Source organism: Cygnus olor, chromosome 8, assembly GCF_009769625.2.
Source record: "Cygnus olor isolate bCygOlo1 chromosome 8, bCygOlo1.pri.v2, whole genome shotgun sequence".
Classification (NCBI taxonomy): Eukaryota; Metazoa; Chordata; class Aves; order Anseriformes; family Anatidae; genus Cygnus; species Cygnus olor.
Genome location: NC_049176.1, coordinates 17,891,679 through 17,912,944, shown reverse-complemented (window position 1 = coordinate 17,912,944; position 21,266 = coordinate 17,891,679). Strand labels below are relative to the sequence as shown.

Below are 21,266 nucleotides of genomic sequence, written 5' to 3'. Positions count from 1 at the left end.
GCTACCAAGCACTACCAAAGGTATCAGAGAAATGTTACTGAACTTTTCATACCTTTGCTCCAGGGTAGCAAGTCAGGCTTTTCTATCTATGAATTACTTTAGGTAAACAAGTAGTGCTGTTAACAAGAGCAGGAGCCTTGGACAACACTGTTAGCAAGCCTTTACCTTTTTAAAAGGTTGAACTTTTTTTTTCTCCTGACCACCATGCAATACTGGAGCATGAGTTTGCCAGGTTCTAGTTTTTAAACCATAATTTTTCTACGCTACAGTTATCTGCTACCAACAATTCCTGGTCCTCTCTGAAACTCTTCCTGCCAGATTGTAGTGAGAAGTATATGCAGTATTGTGAGGATGAGTCTTCGTAAGAACAGCTGTCAGTAAGTCAGGATCTTGTACAAGTTTTTACCAGCATCATTTCCTTTTTACCCCAAACTAAGCTGCCACCCACCTTACACATACAAGGACAGGATTTCAAATTGCCTGTAAGAGGAAAAAAAAGTCTTTTCATCATCCCTTACATTATGCTTGCCACAGAAGATTCCAACTGTGCAAAAAAAAGTGTTTACCTATAGGTGAAGCAGTAAGTTTAATTTGGTCACAATATACACATCAAATACTGTGAGCATAATAGAGAAGACTCACAACCAAAAAAGGATAACAAATTGCTTTTGTTTTTAGTAAAGCTGTTAAACAGAAAAATGATCTAAAAATGGTTTATGTTAAAACTGATATACAAGAAGGAGAACAGCAGTTCTTTTGCACTTTTTTGCAGCTCTGTAGTATAACATAAATTTATTCCAAGGAAATGAATTGTGCCAAGTAGAAGTTAGTCTCAATGCTAAATGCATCACTTGAAGTGAAATGAAAGCCTCCTCCCTTCTCCTTGCCAATAGTTGTAATACTCTACTTTTTATTTTTGTGTGCATGTGTTTTTGTTTTTACCATGGAATTATTTTTAATAAGACATACATGGATGATATTTAAGAAGAACTGCTGGTTCAGCACCACTTTTCTTCCTCCTGGAGCTGATTAGCAAACAGCTCTCATAGACACTTCTCAAGGATCAGCCTTCTTTAATGTGACAAAACTTGGGGCAAGAATGTAGAGTTCTTCACAGGTCTCCTCCAGACCAGCTGGGCTCTTTTCCTGATCAGCCAGCTGAGGTCACATTAGCAGCTTTTCTTCCCCAACACCTTAATTAGGTCCAATTAGTCTGTTCACAACGAGGCAGGTCCAGATAGTGGGTTTCGTTGCTATTTGGAGAATTATTATTCTCCATACAACTATGCTTTCTTTGCATACATTAGTGGTGAATTTCAATGCAGAGTCATCAATTAATGAGTATTAAGTTGTCATCACTTTGTCGCCTGCAAAAGAAAAGTTTACAATTTTTCATTCAGTAAGGAATAGGAAGCAATACAAAACTACGATGAATTTTGATCATTCTGCCCTGTGCTCTCCCATTTCAGGATACAGCTCTCAACACCTGCACTGAGACAATCAAGCAGAAATTGTTTTAGTAAAAAGCCCTATAGATTTGCACTCCAGCTACCAAGCTTCTGTCCTCACCACAATCTGCAGCATATTACAGTAAAATATATTTATTATGCTCAAGCAGACAAGAATCTCTTAGCTTGCATGATAACTTAGATGTGAAACCTGAAGCTGTCCCTGGCTGGCTTTCTGATGAACTAGTCAACTTTCAAGTGCCCACAGCAACTGCTGGGATACCTGCCCATCATCATCTCACTTGCTCCTTTTTGGCTAAGAGGTTTCTTTCTGCCAGAGTACATCAAAAGTATAAGGTTGCATTTCACAAAAGCCTCGGTTGGGACTGAAAAGGAATTCACATTCAGCACTATTCCTTCTCCCATAGCCTTGGCTTCCTTGCCCTGTGCCCACAATCATTCTGTGCACAAGCACAAGTACTCCTAGACTGTCTAGTGACAGTGACGAGAAGTCTCCTACCTTTTCAGTCACGCACTCAGAGGTACATTAGGTTTCCTCAGAAACAGAATTCTATTCTTAGAATTCCAAACCAGATCAGCACCAGATGAGATCTCGATACCTCACCAAGACCAGCTTAAGAAGGACCACAGCTTAGATCTCCAAAGGTTTGAATTTAGCGGCAACCAGACATTTAGAAATGTTTCTGGTATTGTGACAGATTATATTGGACTGGTTTGCCTCACAGATACAACATAGCTGTGGAATTAAGTACAGGTCCCTTGCTGAATCACATCCTCTTGCTGTCTACTACTTCCCACAGCCTACTGGAAAAGCTATTTAGAAACAGAAGACTTAAACCCTAAGCTGCGGAGACATAATTTTCTCCTGACTTCTTGGCAGCTCCACATTATACTTTGCCATCCTTCTGTCAACTTCCACCAGTTTCTGCATGGTAGCTTTTCCATGAGTAAAACACTTAAGGTGTGTTTAAACTTAGAAAAGCTACCCTTCACCACAAGCAGACTAAAGATCTAACACCAAGTAACACACAGGAGGGATAACAGAGCCTAAGTACTCCACGGGCAGAATTCTGGGTGCTCCAACATTTGTGAAGCTCCACTTTGTAGTGAGAAGCTAACTGGTGTACTTCTGAGAGTAACTCTCATCAGAAACACCCTACTAACCTTCTACAGCAACAGATGGATGGCATGGAAGCCTGTTGTTTTCTGTAACAAACATTGCCACAATCTTTTAGAAATTCATGTAGATCTGTTACTGGAAACCCACTTTGCTGGTATTTCTGAAAAATAAAGCATGTTATTACAACACATCAGAAATTACCGGGCATTAAGTGTTTTCAAGTTTCCTCTAGAGTACAAAAGTCAAAAAATGATTTAATGATTTGTTTCATTCATTCAATATTTATATAAGAAGAAAAAAAAAAAATACAATCCCATCCCAGAAACACCATACATGTAGTGGAACCAGAGCAAACTAGAAGTGACATAAAATTCACATTGTCCAGATTCTTTTACATCTAGTTCACTGACTGCAAGAACAAGCAAGCAGTCTTGAATCACGCTTGCATTGATCCTCCCTTGTTCCAGCCAGCTGCTGTGCTAACTGTGATTGCCCTGGGTTCGTTTTCATTAGCAACAGCAATTCTGGATTCCAACGGCCCCAGCGTGGACATTCAGCATTGCCATACAGAGGAAATGCTCTCCAAAACACCAGTTCAACATACAAGATTCTAATATTCTAATCAGTCATCATAATTAGTGCCAGATATTCTGGTGTTGAGTGATGAACAAGGATAAATACAGAACTAGTTAGAAGTGCAATGGAAGACTAATGCTTTACCTTTATGGTGTCATAGGAGTCAGTGATGAGTGCAATAAAAAGGCTGAGGATCATGTAAATGAACAGACTAATGAAGGAATACAGATATAACCGACTGAACACCCACACCAACGTGCTTTTCTGCTGGATTTGAGCAAATGTTGCAAACATATCATCACCGTTGACCAAAGAAAACAGACACTCGGCCACCGTGTTCAGATCTTCAAACTAGAAAATAATGAGTACAAATACTATTAGAATTTCAATCGCTCATCCAGATTAAAGGGAAGGTGAAAAATGTAACAAGACACAAGTATTTCCTCCCTTTAGAGCTTTACTCTTAGCAGAAAAAAGCCAACCGAAGCACTACCATCCTTTGTTTCTTTTCTGAACATTTAAACTGAAACATACCTATCAGTAGTAGCTATGCTTATATTTCTACACAGTTCTGAGCATTTTGCATTGGCTCTTTTGCCCATTGAGCAACACAGGTCTATTTTGTGATAATAAATCTCCTTACATTTCTGTTGTCAATAAGTGACCACCACAGAAAATTTAAGTTCTTAAATTTTAAGCTATTCTAAACCTGCAGGAAAATAAAAAATAAAAAACCAGCATAGTTATGTTTTCCAACTAAGGCTTTTCAAAGTATCTGAGAATTAGGACCTCTCTCCTCTGTACCTGCCCAGCAGGGAAGACTCTTCCCTCTCCCAGTGCAGGGAGCAGGCTGCCAGCCCAGCACTGGGCTCCGCATGCTCTGCACAGCGCCACACCGCCTTCCAGTGGGGCACAGGGGAAGCGTTCAGAAATAGCAACAGCGACAAAAACCCCTACAGAACTACAGTTGTTTCCCCGATACCGATCTGTAATATTAGCACGAATTAACATGGAAATAGATAAGCACATTGTTGACTACATTTCCTTCTGCTCAGATCATTAGTGCACTTTCTACAAGGTCAGCAGGGAAGATTTCAGGGAACAGTATTCATGTCGTGCTTCTTACAAAGAACCTAGCTGCTATTATGATAGAAGATCTCACAGCATATAGCATCCCCGAGAAATGCATTGTCCTCAATTTAAAACATATGCAGATTGAACACCTACACTTCAGAGGAGAGAGTTATGAGTTTGATGAATCCAAACCCTGGGGGTAACAAAAGCTAAAGCAAGCACTGCAGCATGCATCTTTGTTACTGTATATAGGGTGTGTAATCAGAAATCAAGCACAAGAAGTCATTTGTTATTCATGAACAGATGTTTAAAATCAGGAACCTGCTTCCCCCTCCCTCCCCCCCAAACAGTCAGATACAGCATCCATTATGAAAAGAAACCAAAATGTAGAGTTGTTTTTGTGTGCATTTTGCGATGTATAAAGCTTTACTTCTGTACACAGGTTTCTGAGAAGACGAACACACCAGGCAAACATTTTGATATCAAGCTTACACAAACAACACAGAATAAAAGAAACCACAACATACCCAGACAAAGCAAAGTAAACAGAAGAAAACCACTCATCCACCCATCTGAGTCAAGATTTAGTGGTTGAAGTTACATGGCATGGAAAAGGTTTGGAAAACAAAGTCAGTGGATGTGATACCCACAAATGCTAACAGTGAACTTCATTCCAGTTGCACCAGGATTGCCAGGAGAGGGCGACAGAGAACAGAGCAATGCACCTCTAGCCCCAGCCAAACAATACAGACACTCAGATTACAGGTCAGTACAGTTCAGAGAGAGAACGCAAGAACAGAGTTATTTTGTTAGAAGAAGCAGGTGACAAGAAGTGTATGTGGAAGGAGAAACGCTCCCATGTTCTTTTGTGTTGGAGCTTTTAAACAAAAAAGAAAATACCAGAAACAAGTCCTAAATTCATAACTGGGAGCTACACGCAGACATTTACACGGTTGACCAGAAAAGGAGTAACACTGCTGACATACCTTTTCATGGTAAGGTCCCAATACAATCCAGCCACAGAAAGTATAGCCAAGATAAATCATCCCAGCACAACAACAAAACCTTAGCACTTTGGGCAATGACGCTTGCATAGTTAAAATGAGCACCTACAAAAAAAGCATGGAGGAAAGAAAAAGAGGTCACACATTAAACAAAGAGACCTGAATAGGAGTGACAGATGTAAATATATATTATAATTGTTGAATATTTAATTCCAGCCTTACATTGTAGGTTTGAAAATATCCCAGGTATCTGATGACTCCGACCCACACAAATAAAGTTGATGTTCCAAGTAAAATGCTGCAGACATCGTAACTTGTAAGATTCTGAGGGATCCAAAGAGAGCAAGTGGTCAGGTTACTAAGCAAGAAGTATGTCAGCCTGAGAGCTGATCAAGTTTCGGCAGGTCAAACAAACAAAGCAGGACAGTCTGATATCCAAAGGACATTGCTACATCACAAAAGTCAGACCACAGTGTGCTGCACTTATTTAGCAAGATGACCCAAATGCACTACTGCTGCAAATGGAAGCACATCTACACTGACATTCTTGAAGTTTTTCACAAAGCCTGGGAAAACTAAAGCCCTTACTTTAGTTACTGTATAGTTCTATGATCAGATTGAATATATCTCCAAATTCATTTATTTTTTAATGGAAAAGTTAACATATGCCGTTGTTAGGCCAACAAGCTTTCATTCACTATTTAGTATAATGTGAGCCATCATTTAAACAAGTTAGCCTCAGGACCACAGCCCTGTCTGTGCTACAAGCATTAACAGCTTTGAGCAGGTTGCCAGCTGTTTGAAGTAGAACACAATTTTCGCTACCAGGGACATTTGTAACCAACTCTACTCGCATTCCGCTTGAGCAGATGGCTAGAACTGGTGACAGTAAGTGTGAGATACTCATTTAGTTCACAATTTCCCACCCTCACCATACAACTGGACATTGGCAAGTGCTTCCTCTGAAAGCCACTCTGGGCATTTGCCCTTTGAGCATTAGTACACATGAAGCAGCAGCAGCACACCACCTATTCTGCTTTTCCCAGAATACAAAGTTTTGTGAACATACAAATTGTTGACACACAGCTCTATTAAAATTAAAAAAAAAAACCACACACACCACACACCACTTAAAGCTGCCAGCTGGACAAAACACATTGATTTCAGCAAGCCCAGACGAGGAGGTCAAGGACTAGCAGTTGACACTGGTTGTGCCTGTAGTTTGGGCAGGCTGGGACAGCAAGCTATACTAGCTATTTTTCCAGCCCCTGGAGCCATTGGGGCCCCTGTTTTATCCAAGGGGGATGACTCCTGACTTCCCTGTGCAGCATGCACTACCACTACTTACAGGAATAACATAACCCAGGGATTTTAGTTAGGAACCGTCTACCCACAGGTTCTAAACCAGGGATTAGGGGACTTCGCACTGTGGAAATGAGATGTTTAAACAGCTTACAAGGTCTTATTGAATGACACTGGGGAAAGGGGACTGAAAGCAATTATTAGTAAGAATAGCCCAGCACAGCCTTCATTTTAACAGATGATGCATGCATGTCCTTTTTGCTGGATGCAAGAATCCCACCACCACTCATAAGAGCAGTGCTCAGAAAGAAGAGCAAGCCCAAGAGTTTGATGTGACATACAAAATAAGCCTCAAGGGAGAACAAATGCCCAATATCTCAAGCAGCTGCCTGTGTTACAGTACAGAAGACAATGACATAAGAGAAATAAGAACTAGCAAGAAGCAAACAAGATAACTATTAACTATTTTAGCTCACTTTCATTTGTCCCCAAGTTAAAACACATTACACCTGATTGTAACAAGACTAGTACTTCACCTGAAGCATTGAACTCTCACCTTGGCTTTTATTTCCATTTTTAGGATTGACCCAATGATTGTCATCACATCACTGATAATGACTAGGACATACCATCCATTTATGAACTCCAGGCGATCAGCATGACAGACATGACGCTTGTATTTCTCCAAGAAGAAGTTCACAAATCTCTATTAACAAACATTTAGATGTTTAGTTACAGGTCACCTTAGATGAAAAATATGTACAGATGCCCCAGTACTGTAGTAATGCTCAAGATTCACATACCCACTTTTCCCATTGTATGTGCTGGAATAATAGCCTGAAAGTCATTGGCAATAGCAAGAGAAATAAACGGAAAGAAAAAAAAAATTTAGACCAGTGAAAACCAACTTTCCATAGAACAGCTGACTTCCTAACTGATCCCCACTAACCTAGCCATGACTTGTTATCCCCTTGTCAACTGCCTTCACAAGAGGTTTCTATCCACCCCCAGCAGGAATGAGACAAGAATAATTGATACCTACAACTCAAACATGGCTGTAAGGCGCTCACTTCTGACAGAGCCAACAATACCACCTCCTGCACCCCCCTGGCCTATCTGCTCTCACTTGTTCTTTTTGCTCATAAACAAATGACAGTGTCCATACTCCTGGCAGCAGTTTGATAACACCTTTGCTGAATTCTGTAAACCGCACAAGGGTGAGGACAAGAAGGATATACTGAATAAGATAAACAAGTATCTGTGTTTTCATATCATACATATCCTGCACTTATTTTCCACCTACTATAAGCTTACAAAGTGTGCGCCAATTAATTGTTACAGACTATTACACCTCAGGGCCCAGCTCGTGTCTCTGCATCAGCCTTTGGCCCAGAAGAGCCAAGTCTGCTTACACAAGGCTCTACAAGCAGCTTGAGATGAAGTCAGTCTCAGAGTCTGCAAAGGAAGGTAAGCAAGAGGAATCTGACAGCGGGCTGACCAGGGATAGTAGAGGGAGGAGGAAGAACTGAAAACAGACAGAATTAAAATATATGCTATGCTTTCTGTTCTCCAGTTATTGTTGGCTTCGAGGGATGTTCATTAAAGTATTAATTTACAATATGACCTGTATAGGATTTCTGCTCTGAAGTCAGTGAAGAAGAATTCATACTTTTAAGGTGTAAGATGTGTTGGCTGTTAGCAGCACAAAGACTCAGAAGTATTATTTTGTTTGTGAAGGTCTTGATGGTTTTGTTTGTTTGTTTTTATTTTGTATAAGATCCTGAACAACATTAAGTCCTGGACACACACCCAAAAAAGTGCCCTCCTAGCGCCCTCAAGAGATAAAATGAAATGCTTCATATTACAGTAGAATACAACCAGACGTAAAACCTCTTTCTGCAAGCAACTGTTCATCACAGACACTTACACATCCTTTCTAGCAATAGAGATATAGCAAGAGAACATCCTCACAAGTGATTTGCCAGCCAATATTTCAAAAACATCCCACTTCACAAAACTAGCAAACATGATAGAGACAAAATAAACATTGAGATTATGAGTACTGTGCTTACTTTTTGCAGCCTCAAGGCAAGAATAATGGATCGTGTGCAGAGGATAAGAGATGCTAAGCAACTTAAGATGACAAATCCATCAAAAACTAGAATATACTGACTGTTTTTCTGGAGAACTGTAAAAAAGCCAAGGAAAGGAAAGAGTTAGTCTTCACATCTTTTTGAGCACATATTGTTACAAAATGGTCAGATATATTGCATTTAAACTCTTACCCCATGAAGAAAGGGGGTATGAAACTACTCATTTTTGAACAAGTATGTCTTGAGTACAATTGACCAGAGAATTACATGGGTATCAAGAATTATAAGCATGCTTGAGTTTTTCAAAATTAAAACAAAACTGGGAATATTAATACAGGTGTCCCCTTTTTCCACTAAGTTCATCTCTCCATCTACATCTGTGCTCCAACAATGTTACAACTACACAGGGTAAAAGAAGTGATGTTGATGAGTCAACATCTGTATTAACTTTAAAACCAAACAACAACAAAAAATCCCACCTCGTTTCTCATTCCCTGACCTGCAATCAAACTTGTTTGACTTTTGCATTGTATTCTTTCCATGCAGATTTAGAAGCCATCATGTAAACCCAAAACAGATGTTTTATCATCAATTGTCCCTATCACAACATGTATTTTTTTAACTATATGAAATACAGTAAAACACTCTTTACCATTGTAAACAGCACTTCAGCTTTATTGCAAAATTACACATGGTTCCTCAGCTGGTTATTACATGTAAACAAACTACTCAAGAACAGCTAGCTGAAAGACAGCCACCAAGAAATTTTGTAAATAAATGCAAGCCAGAACACTTTGTGGTTATTCAGAACACACTATAAGATCTCTCTTTAATATCAGTACCACATGCTATTATCAGAGAAAAGTTGGCTTTGGCCAAAGGCAGGCTATTTAACATCATCATTAATTGAGATCCTATATAGGACACACAACTATTACTCTGCCATAGTCCTTTACAGCAAGTCGACATACAGAAGTAGTCACATGCTGTTCAGTACAGTGACTATTCCTGCGAAGGAGTCTTTAGTACACAATCCTCAACCATTAGATAAAGCCTTCACAACTGAAAAAAAGGTAGATACCATCCCTTGCTCATGCACATCATGAAATTTATCAGTGGAAATAACAATTAAAGAAAAAAGACAACTCTAAACTCTTTCAGAAATAGCATGCTTCAACCGCTCATAAAGAAACACTTTTGAAAGTTGTAAAAAGGAATGAGTTGGGAATTTAACATTGTTAGTACATGAACTGGAATTGTTTGAGCAATCTCAGATCAGTAGAACAATTAAAATCTAAGAGAAACATCCACCCTCCTTCCAGATAGAGCCTACTGCTAACACACACCACTGTATAGAGATGCCCATGTTATCTTAATCTGTTCTGTAAAAGGGGATTATTTCCCAAACACCTGATTACAAAGAGGTAATGAGTTGCATCAGGCAAAGCTTTTTGTTGTAAGGGCAGGGAGTGGGTAGGATGAACAGGATAGGGAAAGTCTTGTTAGACAGACTTACAGAGCAGGTGAAATGACAGGAGGAGACGTGTAACACTGCCATTGTGCAGAAGTGTGTGCTATACTCACCAGAACCAAGTATGTGCCAGTCTTTGCATTCTTGAATATCAGTATCACTATCAAAATAGATTTTGATTTTTCCACTGTGAGCTCTATTATTGAAAGTGATCTGGAAGCACAAAAGTATATCAGAAGCAAGACCAGCAAAAATGTATTTATAAAACAAGTTTTGGTAACTGCTCTGACATAATATGCATCAGTATTTGTTATTCAGGTAAGTTTTAAGAAAGCTGTCACCATAAACAGTGGTGTAGAAATAATTTGAGAACATGTATCTTATAGCATAAAAGGCAATATTCCAAGAAGCCAAACTTCAAGTTTAACCTTTAGTAGACTAGCAATTACTTACCTCCTTCTCAGGCTATGAAGTTAGCAGCTGGAAACAACATTGGCCCATGGAAACAATTCCAGGAACCTTTGGTAAGAAGGGGTAAGGGCCAGGACTCAACTGCTTTTCCCTTACAGTCTAGATACAAGGATGATGCCTGTGGGCCCTTAAGCTCTTGTTATATGTACAGTGTTGGAAGTGCCATACCCCACAGTCACTTACAGTATTTTGAAATGCATAGCAGTCAGGCAATTCACGGGCATGGATTGTTTGTAGGGCAATGCCTTTCAGCTTGAAGGAGATTTCAACCTGTATAAGCCTGAATGTTTTAAAAAGTATATAAATATACACACAAATACATGCATACACAAAGCATAGAAACTGTACAAATCCAAATCCATCATATCCATATGAAAGTGAAAAAAATTGCAAAACCAAATCTCACACTACTTTACCTATAAAATTCAAGATTGAAGAATGAAGAGTTCAACTTCAGTTCAGCATTTTTACTGGCCAGCTCCTGTGGCTTTAAAATGATACATTCTGCAAAGAGAAGAGGAAAAGATAAAATGCTAAAAATTTCACATATAAAGCACCATAAAATTCAGCTAATTGGGTTCAATCATAAGTCCTAATCAAGCAAATACTCATACAGAGTCCCAGCTAGGGGATTATGTAAGCAGCTGTGGAGAAGCTGCAGCCAGGTCTCTGCTCTGAGAGGTGGTAATGACACCCACCTACTGAAGTTACAGCCTTATCAGCACTCAAATCTGCATTTGAACTTTCTGCATGGAATGGAGATGAAAAAACAAACAGAAAAAAATAAAAAAAATAAAAAAATAAGACCACAACCCACTAATGACAGCAGCTGAATAGCTTCCTATAGTCTACACAGTTGTCATTTTTAGGTAGATAAGCAAGAGGGAAAGAGGCAAAAAACACATGAGCACCACAGAAAAAAGCCATTAGTTTTAAATTTTACTGATTTAGCATTAGAATTTAAATACTCTACAGTTCAAGATACTTTTTAGTGCAACAGTACCATACCTGTTTCAGTAGAAATGTCTATGTTCAGTGTGTCATTGGAAGGAAGCATTGCACCTTTCTTGTACTGCTGTTTACAAATTTTTAAACCTGATCCATCATGTTCATAACCAAGCGTCCCCAAGGATATGTTCTTTAATTGTTTGTACTAGTTTAAAAGCAAAACAGAACTAGAAGTTAACAGAGATTCTCCTCTTTCTGCAAGAGACAGTAACTTGCTGTCTCAGAGTTACATGCATCAATACAACTTTTGCATAAAAAAAAAAAAAAGAAAACCCCTCAACTTGCAGACTACGTGAAAGTAAAGATTTTGGGGCATCTCATAGGAAGCTAAGCCGGCTGCTGGCCACTAATGAGTAGTGCTTGACATCCTGGTTACACAGTGACTAGTTGCCCCATACCTACTGGGCTGCCGGCAAATGATTACCCGTGTGTTGTTCAGCAAGCCAGCAGACAAGTTTTAATGAGATGCGTGGCAGGGACTTCAGTGCAGTCCTGCTACTAACCACACACACTCCAGGGATATCTTATGTATTTAACTCATGAAGGTGTTAGTTTTCAAACCACTTGAAACTTTAAGATCTTTGGTTTAAAATTCAGCACAATTTTAAAAAATCCTGGGCTGTATAAGTTAAACTCTATCTTGAACTCAGATGCTGGTTAAAACAGTTACAAGCACAATACTAAGCAAGCTTAAGACTTACGTGAGCTATTATGGGTTTAGTGTGAAGGCCTGGAAAGATTAGTAAGTTATTTGCAAATTTCTGCTCTTTTTCTACAGCAATCCCTCCCCTAAAGTAGTCATCTCACGAAGATAAGTGTACCCAAATTATTACTGCCTCCATGAAGAGGTTTAGGTTGAAAGCACATACAGTCCAAGTCACAGTTGTATCTTTGTCCGTAAACCTACCCCAAGAGCAAAATCAAAGCTGCTCCCTGTAACTACAGGAGAGTGAAGCCACGTATCTGCTGTACAGCTAGCAACCAAGGAGCACACACACAGCTTGGGCAGCGTCCAAAAGTAATTTAACCTGTCTGCTTTACACAAGCACAGAGGCAACTCAAAGCACGCCTGTGAAGAAGGCACTTTAGTTTCCACTTACTTTAAATACAGTGCAAGTCACCTGGAAAGCGTCACTGTGCTAGCTTCTTCGTATGTGCTTAAAAACAAGGGCTAGAAATGCAAGCCAATAATGAATGTCAAGTCAAGCATTCTCCACGCATGGATCCACTGAAAAACTCCGTTTCAAGGCTGATCCTATCCTGACCTGCCTCCTACACAGCCCCAGGGCTGGATGCCAGGTATATGCTCTGACCGTGGAGTCACACCTTGCAGGTGATGCTGGCACCTGGGGCACAGCTCCTGCCGTGCCTCTCAGCTGCCCAGCAGCAGAGCAGCTCAGTGACAAGCCCATGTGCCAGCCCAGCTCAGCACCAGCACCCAGACTACACAAATTTATCCTTCTTGAACAATATGTCTACATTTATACAACATAGACATTTTATGAAGAGACCTTTTCCTGATGCCTGTATCACACATTGGCCCATTCTTGAGGATATAAGCTATTATTTTTCTACTGTCTTCTATCTGGACTTCACCTCAGCATTAGTGCCTACAAAAGAAGGAAAAGAGAGAAAGCGAGCAAGAAAGAAAAAAAGGAACGTTTTGGAGCAGAAATAGTAGCAATATTGAGAACTCGGAAGATGGAGAAAACTACCTCAGCACTCATTTTAACAGTCAGACCCTTGACCTTGTGCTGCACAGTAGAAATGTGTTTGATCTGCTGAGGGCTCTGCTGTAGTGTAGAGGTATCTGAGAAGCAGCAAGCCCCAGCACAAGCACACATTTAAAGAGGAGGCATGGCCTCGCACCGCAGCATCCCCAGTGGGCAGCACTGCTCTGTGTCAGAGCTAACGTCCCGAGGTCCGGGAAGGGAGAGGTGGTTTAAAGCCACTTGCTGTTCCTCCCACCTGAACTGTTCCTGGGCCTATCACCATTCCTGAACACAAACAACATGTCCCACTTTACACACACACACCACCTCTTTCATCTCATGACTTCTGAATGTATTAAATATAAAAATACATACTGAATTTTCATTCTAGATTTATTCACCCTCCTCCCTCAATTATAAAGGGGAGGTTCCTTAAACTGCCATCCCTAGCCAGGGCCAGTGCCCCTACATTCCTGGGAGTACCGTATTCCCCATTTTGAGGCCTCTGGCACTCACTACAAAGCTGCAATTCAGTATAGCTGTAAGCACAAAATTTTTTGAATACCACACATAGGTATACTCAGGCCCATGGCTCTTCAAAGCAAGTCCTAAACAAAGGTTCCAGTTCATGTGAGATGACTGATTTTCCAGGTTTTCTGGATTTCAGTACTATCCACTAACCAAATAAAATTTGTCTTAGATTTATCTCCAGGAGACAAAAATGCAGATATCTACACACAAGCTTCAGAACATCCCACCTAAGTGGATTCACTAAAATATCAAAGTTGAAATTCAAATAGAGACAGAAAAATAGAGGCTTAGCAGAGGTCTATTAGCTCTACATTCAGCTTCAACACTCTTCATTATAAACGAATGCACTTACCTGATTAATAACATAAAAAATACTATCGTAAGCATCCTGCTGTGTATATATGCTGCAGCTGTAGTCATCTTCATCAACACCAGAATAGCCTTTCAGGAATAGGTGTTTAAAAGCAACAGTGTTTTCCTCTTTGAATGAAACCACCAGCTGGTTACTCAAACCAAAGAAGATAAGCTGACAAGAGAAACAGAGTTTTGAGTACTGTTCAAGCAGCAACATTTTGGGAACAGCTTTAAAGTACAATAAATACAAAATAGAAAGGTGCCAGTTACTGTGATCCTGCTACAATAGGAGCAGAGTATCTGCCTGTTTACAATGCTAATGAACACCACACCACTACTAAAGTCAAGGTTACCACATGCATGGCAAAAGAAACAGAAAACCAAAATTTTCTACTGATCCCAAAACTTACAGTGCAACAACTACACAAAGATCTAGGTCACTGCTGCCTTTTACACACCCACAACCAGCAGCTCTAACCGAAGTTTGCCAAAAATTTTGTGGAGGGTGCAAGGGGCAGAAGAGCTCACCTAACAGCACAGACTGCTACCCCAAAAATGCCCTGCTTTGCTATGGGACAAATTCCAGCAGGTCCTTGGCACGACACAAGGCTACAGCAAAGCTATGTGGGACCCCAGGGCAACAAAAAGCATCACCTGGGGCCCCAGGTGCTGCTTAAGGAGGCTATAACAAGCAGCAGCAGAAGACAGCAGAGTCATTTCTCAGGATTTGTGCTGGCCACCTGTATGGATGCCCCTAGATGCTGAAATCAAGCGGCAAGAGTTTCTTCATGGACACCATAGCTGGAGCATATCCCAGGCCCCAAATAGCTAACCCTTCAACCCAGGATTCAATTGTTTACTAATAGTAAATGTGAAACTGGCTCATTACTGCATCAAGTTTCCAAGCCCTGCGAGAAACTGGTAGAAGCAGGGAACCGGTAGGAGGGAGAAACTGCAAGGGAACCACAGACTTAGCAGTCCCCCAGAGCAAACAGGCAGGCTCCACTAACATTCAGGTGCCTTCACTGAAAACAATGGAAGCTGGAAAGCACACCTATTTTTTCCCCTTCACTGGCACACTTCATCATTTGTCCGAGGCAGTAATTGCTTAGATCTGGGCTAGGCTAAAGGATACATGCAGCAGTACTATTTAGAGAAAGACTTTTTGGTTGCACAGCAAAACTGCAGCCAGAACAAAGAAAAAGGAGGTGCCAGCTGTGCCTATTATGCACAATCTTTAGATTAAAAATATTCATGCTTCTAGCCAAGTTTTAAATCAATTACATCTTCAGTTGGCTACAAAATTGTTAACTGTGCTACAAATGAGTCCACAGCACTCCAGTTAGGATCTCTGGAAGAATAAAAATAAAAACAAACCAAACCAACAACAGTCCACAGGGGTCTTCCAACCACAATACAGAGAAATCAAACAGCAGAATTTCCTCAGGGGACTCCCTAGGGGATTTCTGCACAGAGTTGGAGTAAAACTTATTCCCCACGCTGGGACAGATGCCTCTTCTGCTTTTCACTAAGGCACATATGTCCAGCTGCTATGCCACACCTAAGGAGCTGCAACAGGAGCCTGGTAATAAGCTGACATGAGGCAGAAGCAGCTACAAGGCTTAAACAACTTCCAGGACATTATTTGGGATCTGTGAAATATACAGACACTTACAAGAATCCGTCTGCCTGATATTAGCTCCTATTCAAGACTGCCTTGAGCCTTCACAGTTTGTTTTCCTTCCCTTGCTGACTACCTGGCAGGTGTCAGAGCGAGGCCCAAGGTCAGCCTGAAAGAAGCCTTAGGAATTGATCCAGGAAATCTTGTGGCCTTTGAAAGCAAAGCAGCAGAGCACCCTTCTGCTCACAGAGGGCTATGAAGGGACCTGCCAGTCAGCATTTGCCAGTGGATAGTAAGATAACCAACCACACCATGACAGCAGTGTGTTTAACAACCTCCTCTCCTCTGCCTCTACCTGTCCAGCTCTCTGCAGACTGTTTGAAATGCATCACTCAGTGACAGAAGCAAGGGGCACGCCTGATTCCCACAGCCTGGTCATTCCCTGCATCAGCAGACAGACTGCCTAGCATTTTCACACTGAACACATACATTTGAAGCTACTGACTAGATTCTGAGGACCACCATCTTTGACGTGACCCACTGAAACAGGGATATATGAATGCAGCAGCACTGTGACACAAGCACTTCTTAGATGGTGTTGGATTTAGAGGAAGGGATGAGTAATTTCTTTAAAGTGCTATCTTAGAAACAGCAAATTATTTGGTCAAACACTGCCGCAAAACCTCTAGGAGGCTTTTGTAATTTAATTTGTTATTCTTCCCCTTCAACATACAGCTTTCGTAGTATTTTTTTTTCTTTCTGGACTGAAGCAGGAAGTTAAAGCCAATGAAGAATACTCAGAGATGGTAGAGACAAAGACCACAGACCTCCTTCTCCTGCATATCATTGCTTTTCTAGGAGTAAAAACAGAGGAAAGATTACCTGTGTAGTCACCATAAGGATCTTCAAAATCTGCAAAGCCAGTTTCCATGGTATCTGACGTCTTGCTCTATATTTTTCACATGGGTTCATGAAGTAAAATTTCAAATCCTCTTTTAGAGCCGTCTCTTTTAGGTCTAAATCTGACTGAGCCATCATATTTCTGCCATACAAACAATGTTAGTTAGAACCCAACAAAACACTTCAGCAAATGATTCCCTCATTTTGCATTTTCACCTCACATCTCCACATGACATAAAGGGGCTGTAATTTCTTTTTAAACAGTAGAATTTAAGAAATATTAACATATGATCACATAATTAAAGTCACTCAACCATAACATAATTAAACAGCTATTTCTCAGGAAACAGTTGTTAAAAAGGACCTGTAATGGCAATAACAAGTCTAGTTTTATCTCTCTCTTAAAACTGAAGCTTTGAAGCAAGAAGAGGCCACTGTTAACGCTTCACTGAACAACCCACATTCCACCACCAGAAAAAGATGTCTTTAAGACTAAACAACCCAAGCAGGCTTCAGAGCACACTGCCATCATGAACACACCTCTTTAAGGGCTAAAGTCATAGACATTTAAATATTTGAGGAAAAAAAGAAATCAAATACGTTAAAATAAAAAAAAAAAAAAGAAGAACAAGCACAGAGGACAGCTGTTGTAGATGTCTTAAACCACTGGAAGTTTCTCCCTCTCAGCTGAACACAGCATTGAAAGCTTTCCCCTTCTCTCACAGTCTTTCTAACCTTGTTCTCCGGTGCTGCAGTTGTCCGAGTTTCCCTGCCTCAGACAAAGGTCAGAACCAAGCGTGTAACCTTTTCCCCCCCCCTCCAGTTGTCAAGGCAGAGCGAGCACATCTGAAACAGCTACACCAGCTGATTATCAGTCCCGTTAACCATCCACAGAACTGCTCCCACCTTCCGAATTTTAAAAAGGAAATTTTCTCTCAAGGTCAAAACCAAAACCACCAATTCCAAGTTTTCAGATACAGTCTTACTTCTTCTGTCCCCACCTGTCCGAGGAGTACAGGTATTTCTGCCCGAACGGTAGACCACGATGTACATTTGGCTTGCTAGAGCAGGCAAACACAAGAAGCGAGAGCTAAACGCAAAGGCAGCGCGGTGCCATTCCTCCATAAGAGGAAGTGAAAATCTATTTTAGCATCAGAATCTCAAAGGTTATCTTTATTACACATTAAATCAATCATTCACAAAGGGGGGGGGAGGGGGGAGGTTGATTTTGGTTTTGAGACAGGGAAAACACAGGAATGGTTTTAAAAGGAAGACTTGTAAAATACAATTGTACTTGGATTTTTAAGAAAAAACAAATGTGATTAAAGTCAGTCCAGTATAAGATATAAACTTGGAAAAACAAACAACCAAATCTAACAGAAAAATATATTATAATAATAACTGTGAGTAGTCTCTAAGGAAGGAGATATGTGTGCTTTTCAACCCAGCACTGACACCCCAGGAAAGAGCTTCTCCTGTCCCGGCTGCTCATGAACAGGCAGAAGCACTTGTGTGGTACACAATGAACAAGACCTGTGCCAGACTAAAACGAATAGGAGCAGGGAAAGGAAGAGGAAACGGAGCAGGTTTAAGCTGGATCTGATTGATACCTAAAGCATAGAAGTATGATGTAAAAAGCACCCCAAGATATAAGCAAAATCCTCCCTTAAACTTCAAGTAAATCATATCTGAAATGGCAGATGTTAAACCAAACAGCAAGCTTTCTGAGAAAGACTGTTTCCTTAGATATTCGAGTACATACCATGGAAATCACAGTGTTTTTTTCCAAAGTCGCCTCTCCAGCCCCTACAGCTAGCTGCTCTAGCAGCTACAAGTTGACTAATAACAGTACTTTCACTTCTACACAACCCTCGCTTATCTGCGTTGCGAGGGATCATCTTCACTGATGCCTTCAGCTTCCTTCACTAACCAGCTGCAGAAACTCTTGGCAGGAAGTTCAGCCACGGAAAGCAGCGCACATTTTGATTTACAAAAGAAGAGGTGAGACTCAAGCCTGCATCACTGTTGGGTTTCTGCTTCCAGCAACTAACAGGCAGGAGTGCTCTGGTGTGATATTTAAGAAATAACACCCTCAGCAACAGGTGATACACGGCAATTGCTTTCTAAGCCGTTAGTTTCTAGAATAAATGCAAAGTACCGTTCAAATAAAGTGCATTAAACTGCAGAGCTGCAACTTCTAACCAAAATATTAGGAAATAAGCGTGAAGAGCAGTAGTTAGAGCACTCTGAGCGGTCAGCGGGGGGCCGCACGTTGTTAGCATCGCCCAGCTCCGAGCCCCCAGCTCGGGGCACGACGGTGGGGCGGCTGCATCCCGGCACAGTCCCGGCCCCGGGGGCACCGACACGAGCGAGCTGTGCCCAGGGGAGCCGACACCGCAGCGTTACCTGCCCGTTACCTGCCGCCCCGCGGCGGGGACCGACCTCCCGCAGCCCAACTCGGGGGCTGCTACCCCCCACCCCAGCCCCGCCGCCTCCCCGCCCCGCTCACCCGCTGGAGGCGGCCCGGCCGCCGGGCAGGTACTTGAGGGAGATCTCCATGGGCAGCCCACGGCAGGGAGGGAGCCAGCGCCGCCTCCTGAGCGGCCGGGGCTGCGCAGCGCCGGTCCCCGGCCCCGCTGGCTTTAAGGGGCGCGGGCGGAGGAGGGCGGACACGTGCCCCGGGCCCGGTGGGACGGGACGGCACCGGACGGGACCCCAGGCCGCGGCCCAGCGGTGCCGGCCCCCCCCAGTACCGCGGTGCTCCCCCGGCGGAGTCAGGGGCAGAGGGTGGCCCGGCCCAAGGCGGCCCGGCGGCACCTCAGTGCTGGAGAAGCGGCGTTTTGTGCCCCCTCCAAACGGGGAGGGTTGGCGGGGGCTTCACCAGAGCACCCGTGAACCCCTCACCTGCCTACACGACTTATGCACTTGCTGCTTTTAATTGGGAAGGTGTGAGCAAAACGGGGCGTTGATTTCCCCCTCTTTGCATGTGCACTGTACTCCTTCCCTCAGGGATGTGCGGTGTGGGCAGCGGTGCCCAGAAGGCCCTATTCCCCTCAGTCTAACTTATTCTGTTAATACACAGGAGGTGTGCTAAAAACAAGAAGTTTTCACTGCCCAGCCATATGCAAAACCACGGTACTGAGACAAGCTTCGGTGTCAGCACTGCTGTGACCCACGTTGCTTGTTTTCATGAGGGAATACTGACTGAAATCTCCACAAAGCAACTCTTACCCCTCCACACCTTCATGGACAGCGCTTAGAGCCCCATTTTCTTTCAGAGGGCATTTTTGAGCACAGTAATTTCATCTGGCGCTTAATTTGCTTATTTGCTCTCCCCACCTACACTTTACAGTGCTATCTGTGCTGCCTGGTGGTTGTATCGGCACGAAGATAGCAATGTCTCCAGGATGCAGCTTTACATGTGTCGCTAGCATTGCTGATGTTGAGGTCACTGATACTCAGGTCAAGACTGTTTTTTTTTTTAACTGAAATCATTGTCTCTGCAAGGTTATAGTCAGCACATCATATGTTGACAAGAAATAAGAGTAAAAAGCCTCATCACATGCAACGGCAGCAGCTGTGGGGCTCCTGGCAGAGCTGCCCTTTGTCTCAGTTGCAGCCAGCAGACCAGAAAGCACAGAACCGCCTGGCTGCTTCTCAGGTGAGCCAAGTGCTCCGGCAGAGGAGGGTCCTGAACACCAGGAACTGAGCAGGTCGTAAATCTGGACAGCAAGCACTTGGATTGGCAGCACGACTACCACAGAGAAAAATAAATGTTTGAGCATCTCTTTCTCTTAATAAATAAATAAATAGATATGTAATACAAAGAGCATTTGTTTGTAGCCACAACTGGACAATTTGAGCAGGTGTCAGTCAGTAACCTTCCAAAGTACTGATCTTTCCTTCATATGCTAGCCTGCACCCATGGCCAGAAATATGCAAGCATTGCTCTGCTACCTTTCTGAGCGCTTTGTCCCTCCTTTTCCTCCCACTCCAGCCTACCCACTGCTTCACATAGCCATCTCCTAATTTCAGATAACCCTTCCTTTCTGACTTCACACTGTGGCCTTTCCCATCATTGTCTAAATGCAAGTTGCGTTGTGTCTTGCCTCCCCCAAGCCACACAGCTATCAGCAGTGCTAGATTAGAAGCAGCACTAACACAGCCTGGTGTTCCAGCAGTGCTCTGTGTCTCAGCTGATTGCCATTTAGCTGCAACACAAGTACAGGGCTGTACTTAAAGGCTCTAACTGGAATCTTGCTGCGGAACAAACTTCACCATGAGGTTTACTCTTTAGGCAACAGAAACCATGAAGGTTTACTCTTTAGGCAAAAGAAACTACTCTTGAGTAAAAGATTTCTCCTCCTAGGAATTAAAAGAATCTGTATACAGTATCTTGTCCTGCTTTTGTGTCGTCCACTATAGTTTTCTATGCCTTATTCTCATGCTGCAGGCTTCTATTAACATGATTTCTCCCTACTTCTATGAAATTTTGTAAGAATTTGATACTTCAAAGCTGTCAAATTCTGCTGAAATCTGTTGCCAATTTTGTAAATTAAC

At 42.1% G+C, this 21,266-nt stretch overlaps 1 protein-coding gene across 3 annotated transcripts; it reads right to left on the bottom strand.

The window, feature by feature from the left end:
• Positions 1 to 909: 909 nt before the first annotated feature.
• Positions 910 to 19,339, bottom strand: MCOLN2 (mucolipin TRP cation channel 2). Of its 3 annotated transcripts, none has more exons than XM_040565229.1 (14): positions 19,216 to 19,339; positions 16,689 to 16,848; positions 14,184 to 14,357; positions 11,589 to 11,733; positions 10,997 to 11,084; positions 10,764 to 10,860; positions 10,223 to 10,322; positions 8,618 to 8,733; positions 7,102 to 7,251; positions 5,466 to 5,567; positions 5,226 to 5,348; positions 3,310 to 3,516; positions 2,634 to 2,749; positions 910 to 1,367 (listed from the first exon to the last, which is right to left on the bottom strand). In XM_040565229.1, the coding sequence occupies exons 1-14, from the start codon at positions 19,263 to 19,265 to the stop codon at positions 1,331 to 1,333; spliced, it is 1,665 nt and encodes a 554-aa protein (XP_040421163.1). In that variant the 5' UTR covers positions 19,266 to 19,339; the 3' UTR covers positions 910 to 1,330. The 3 variants fall into 3 exon arrangements, with proteins under 3 accessions (XP_040421163.1, XP_040421164.1, XP_040421165.1); XM_040565230.1 differs by lacking the exon at positions 19,216 to 19,339 and adding an exon at positions 18,469 to 18,608; XM_040565231.1 differs by lacking the exon at positions 19,216 to 19,339 and adding an exon at positions 17,708 to 17,779.
• Between the last annotated feature and the right edge of the window lie 1,927 nt (positions 19,340 to 21,266).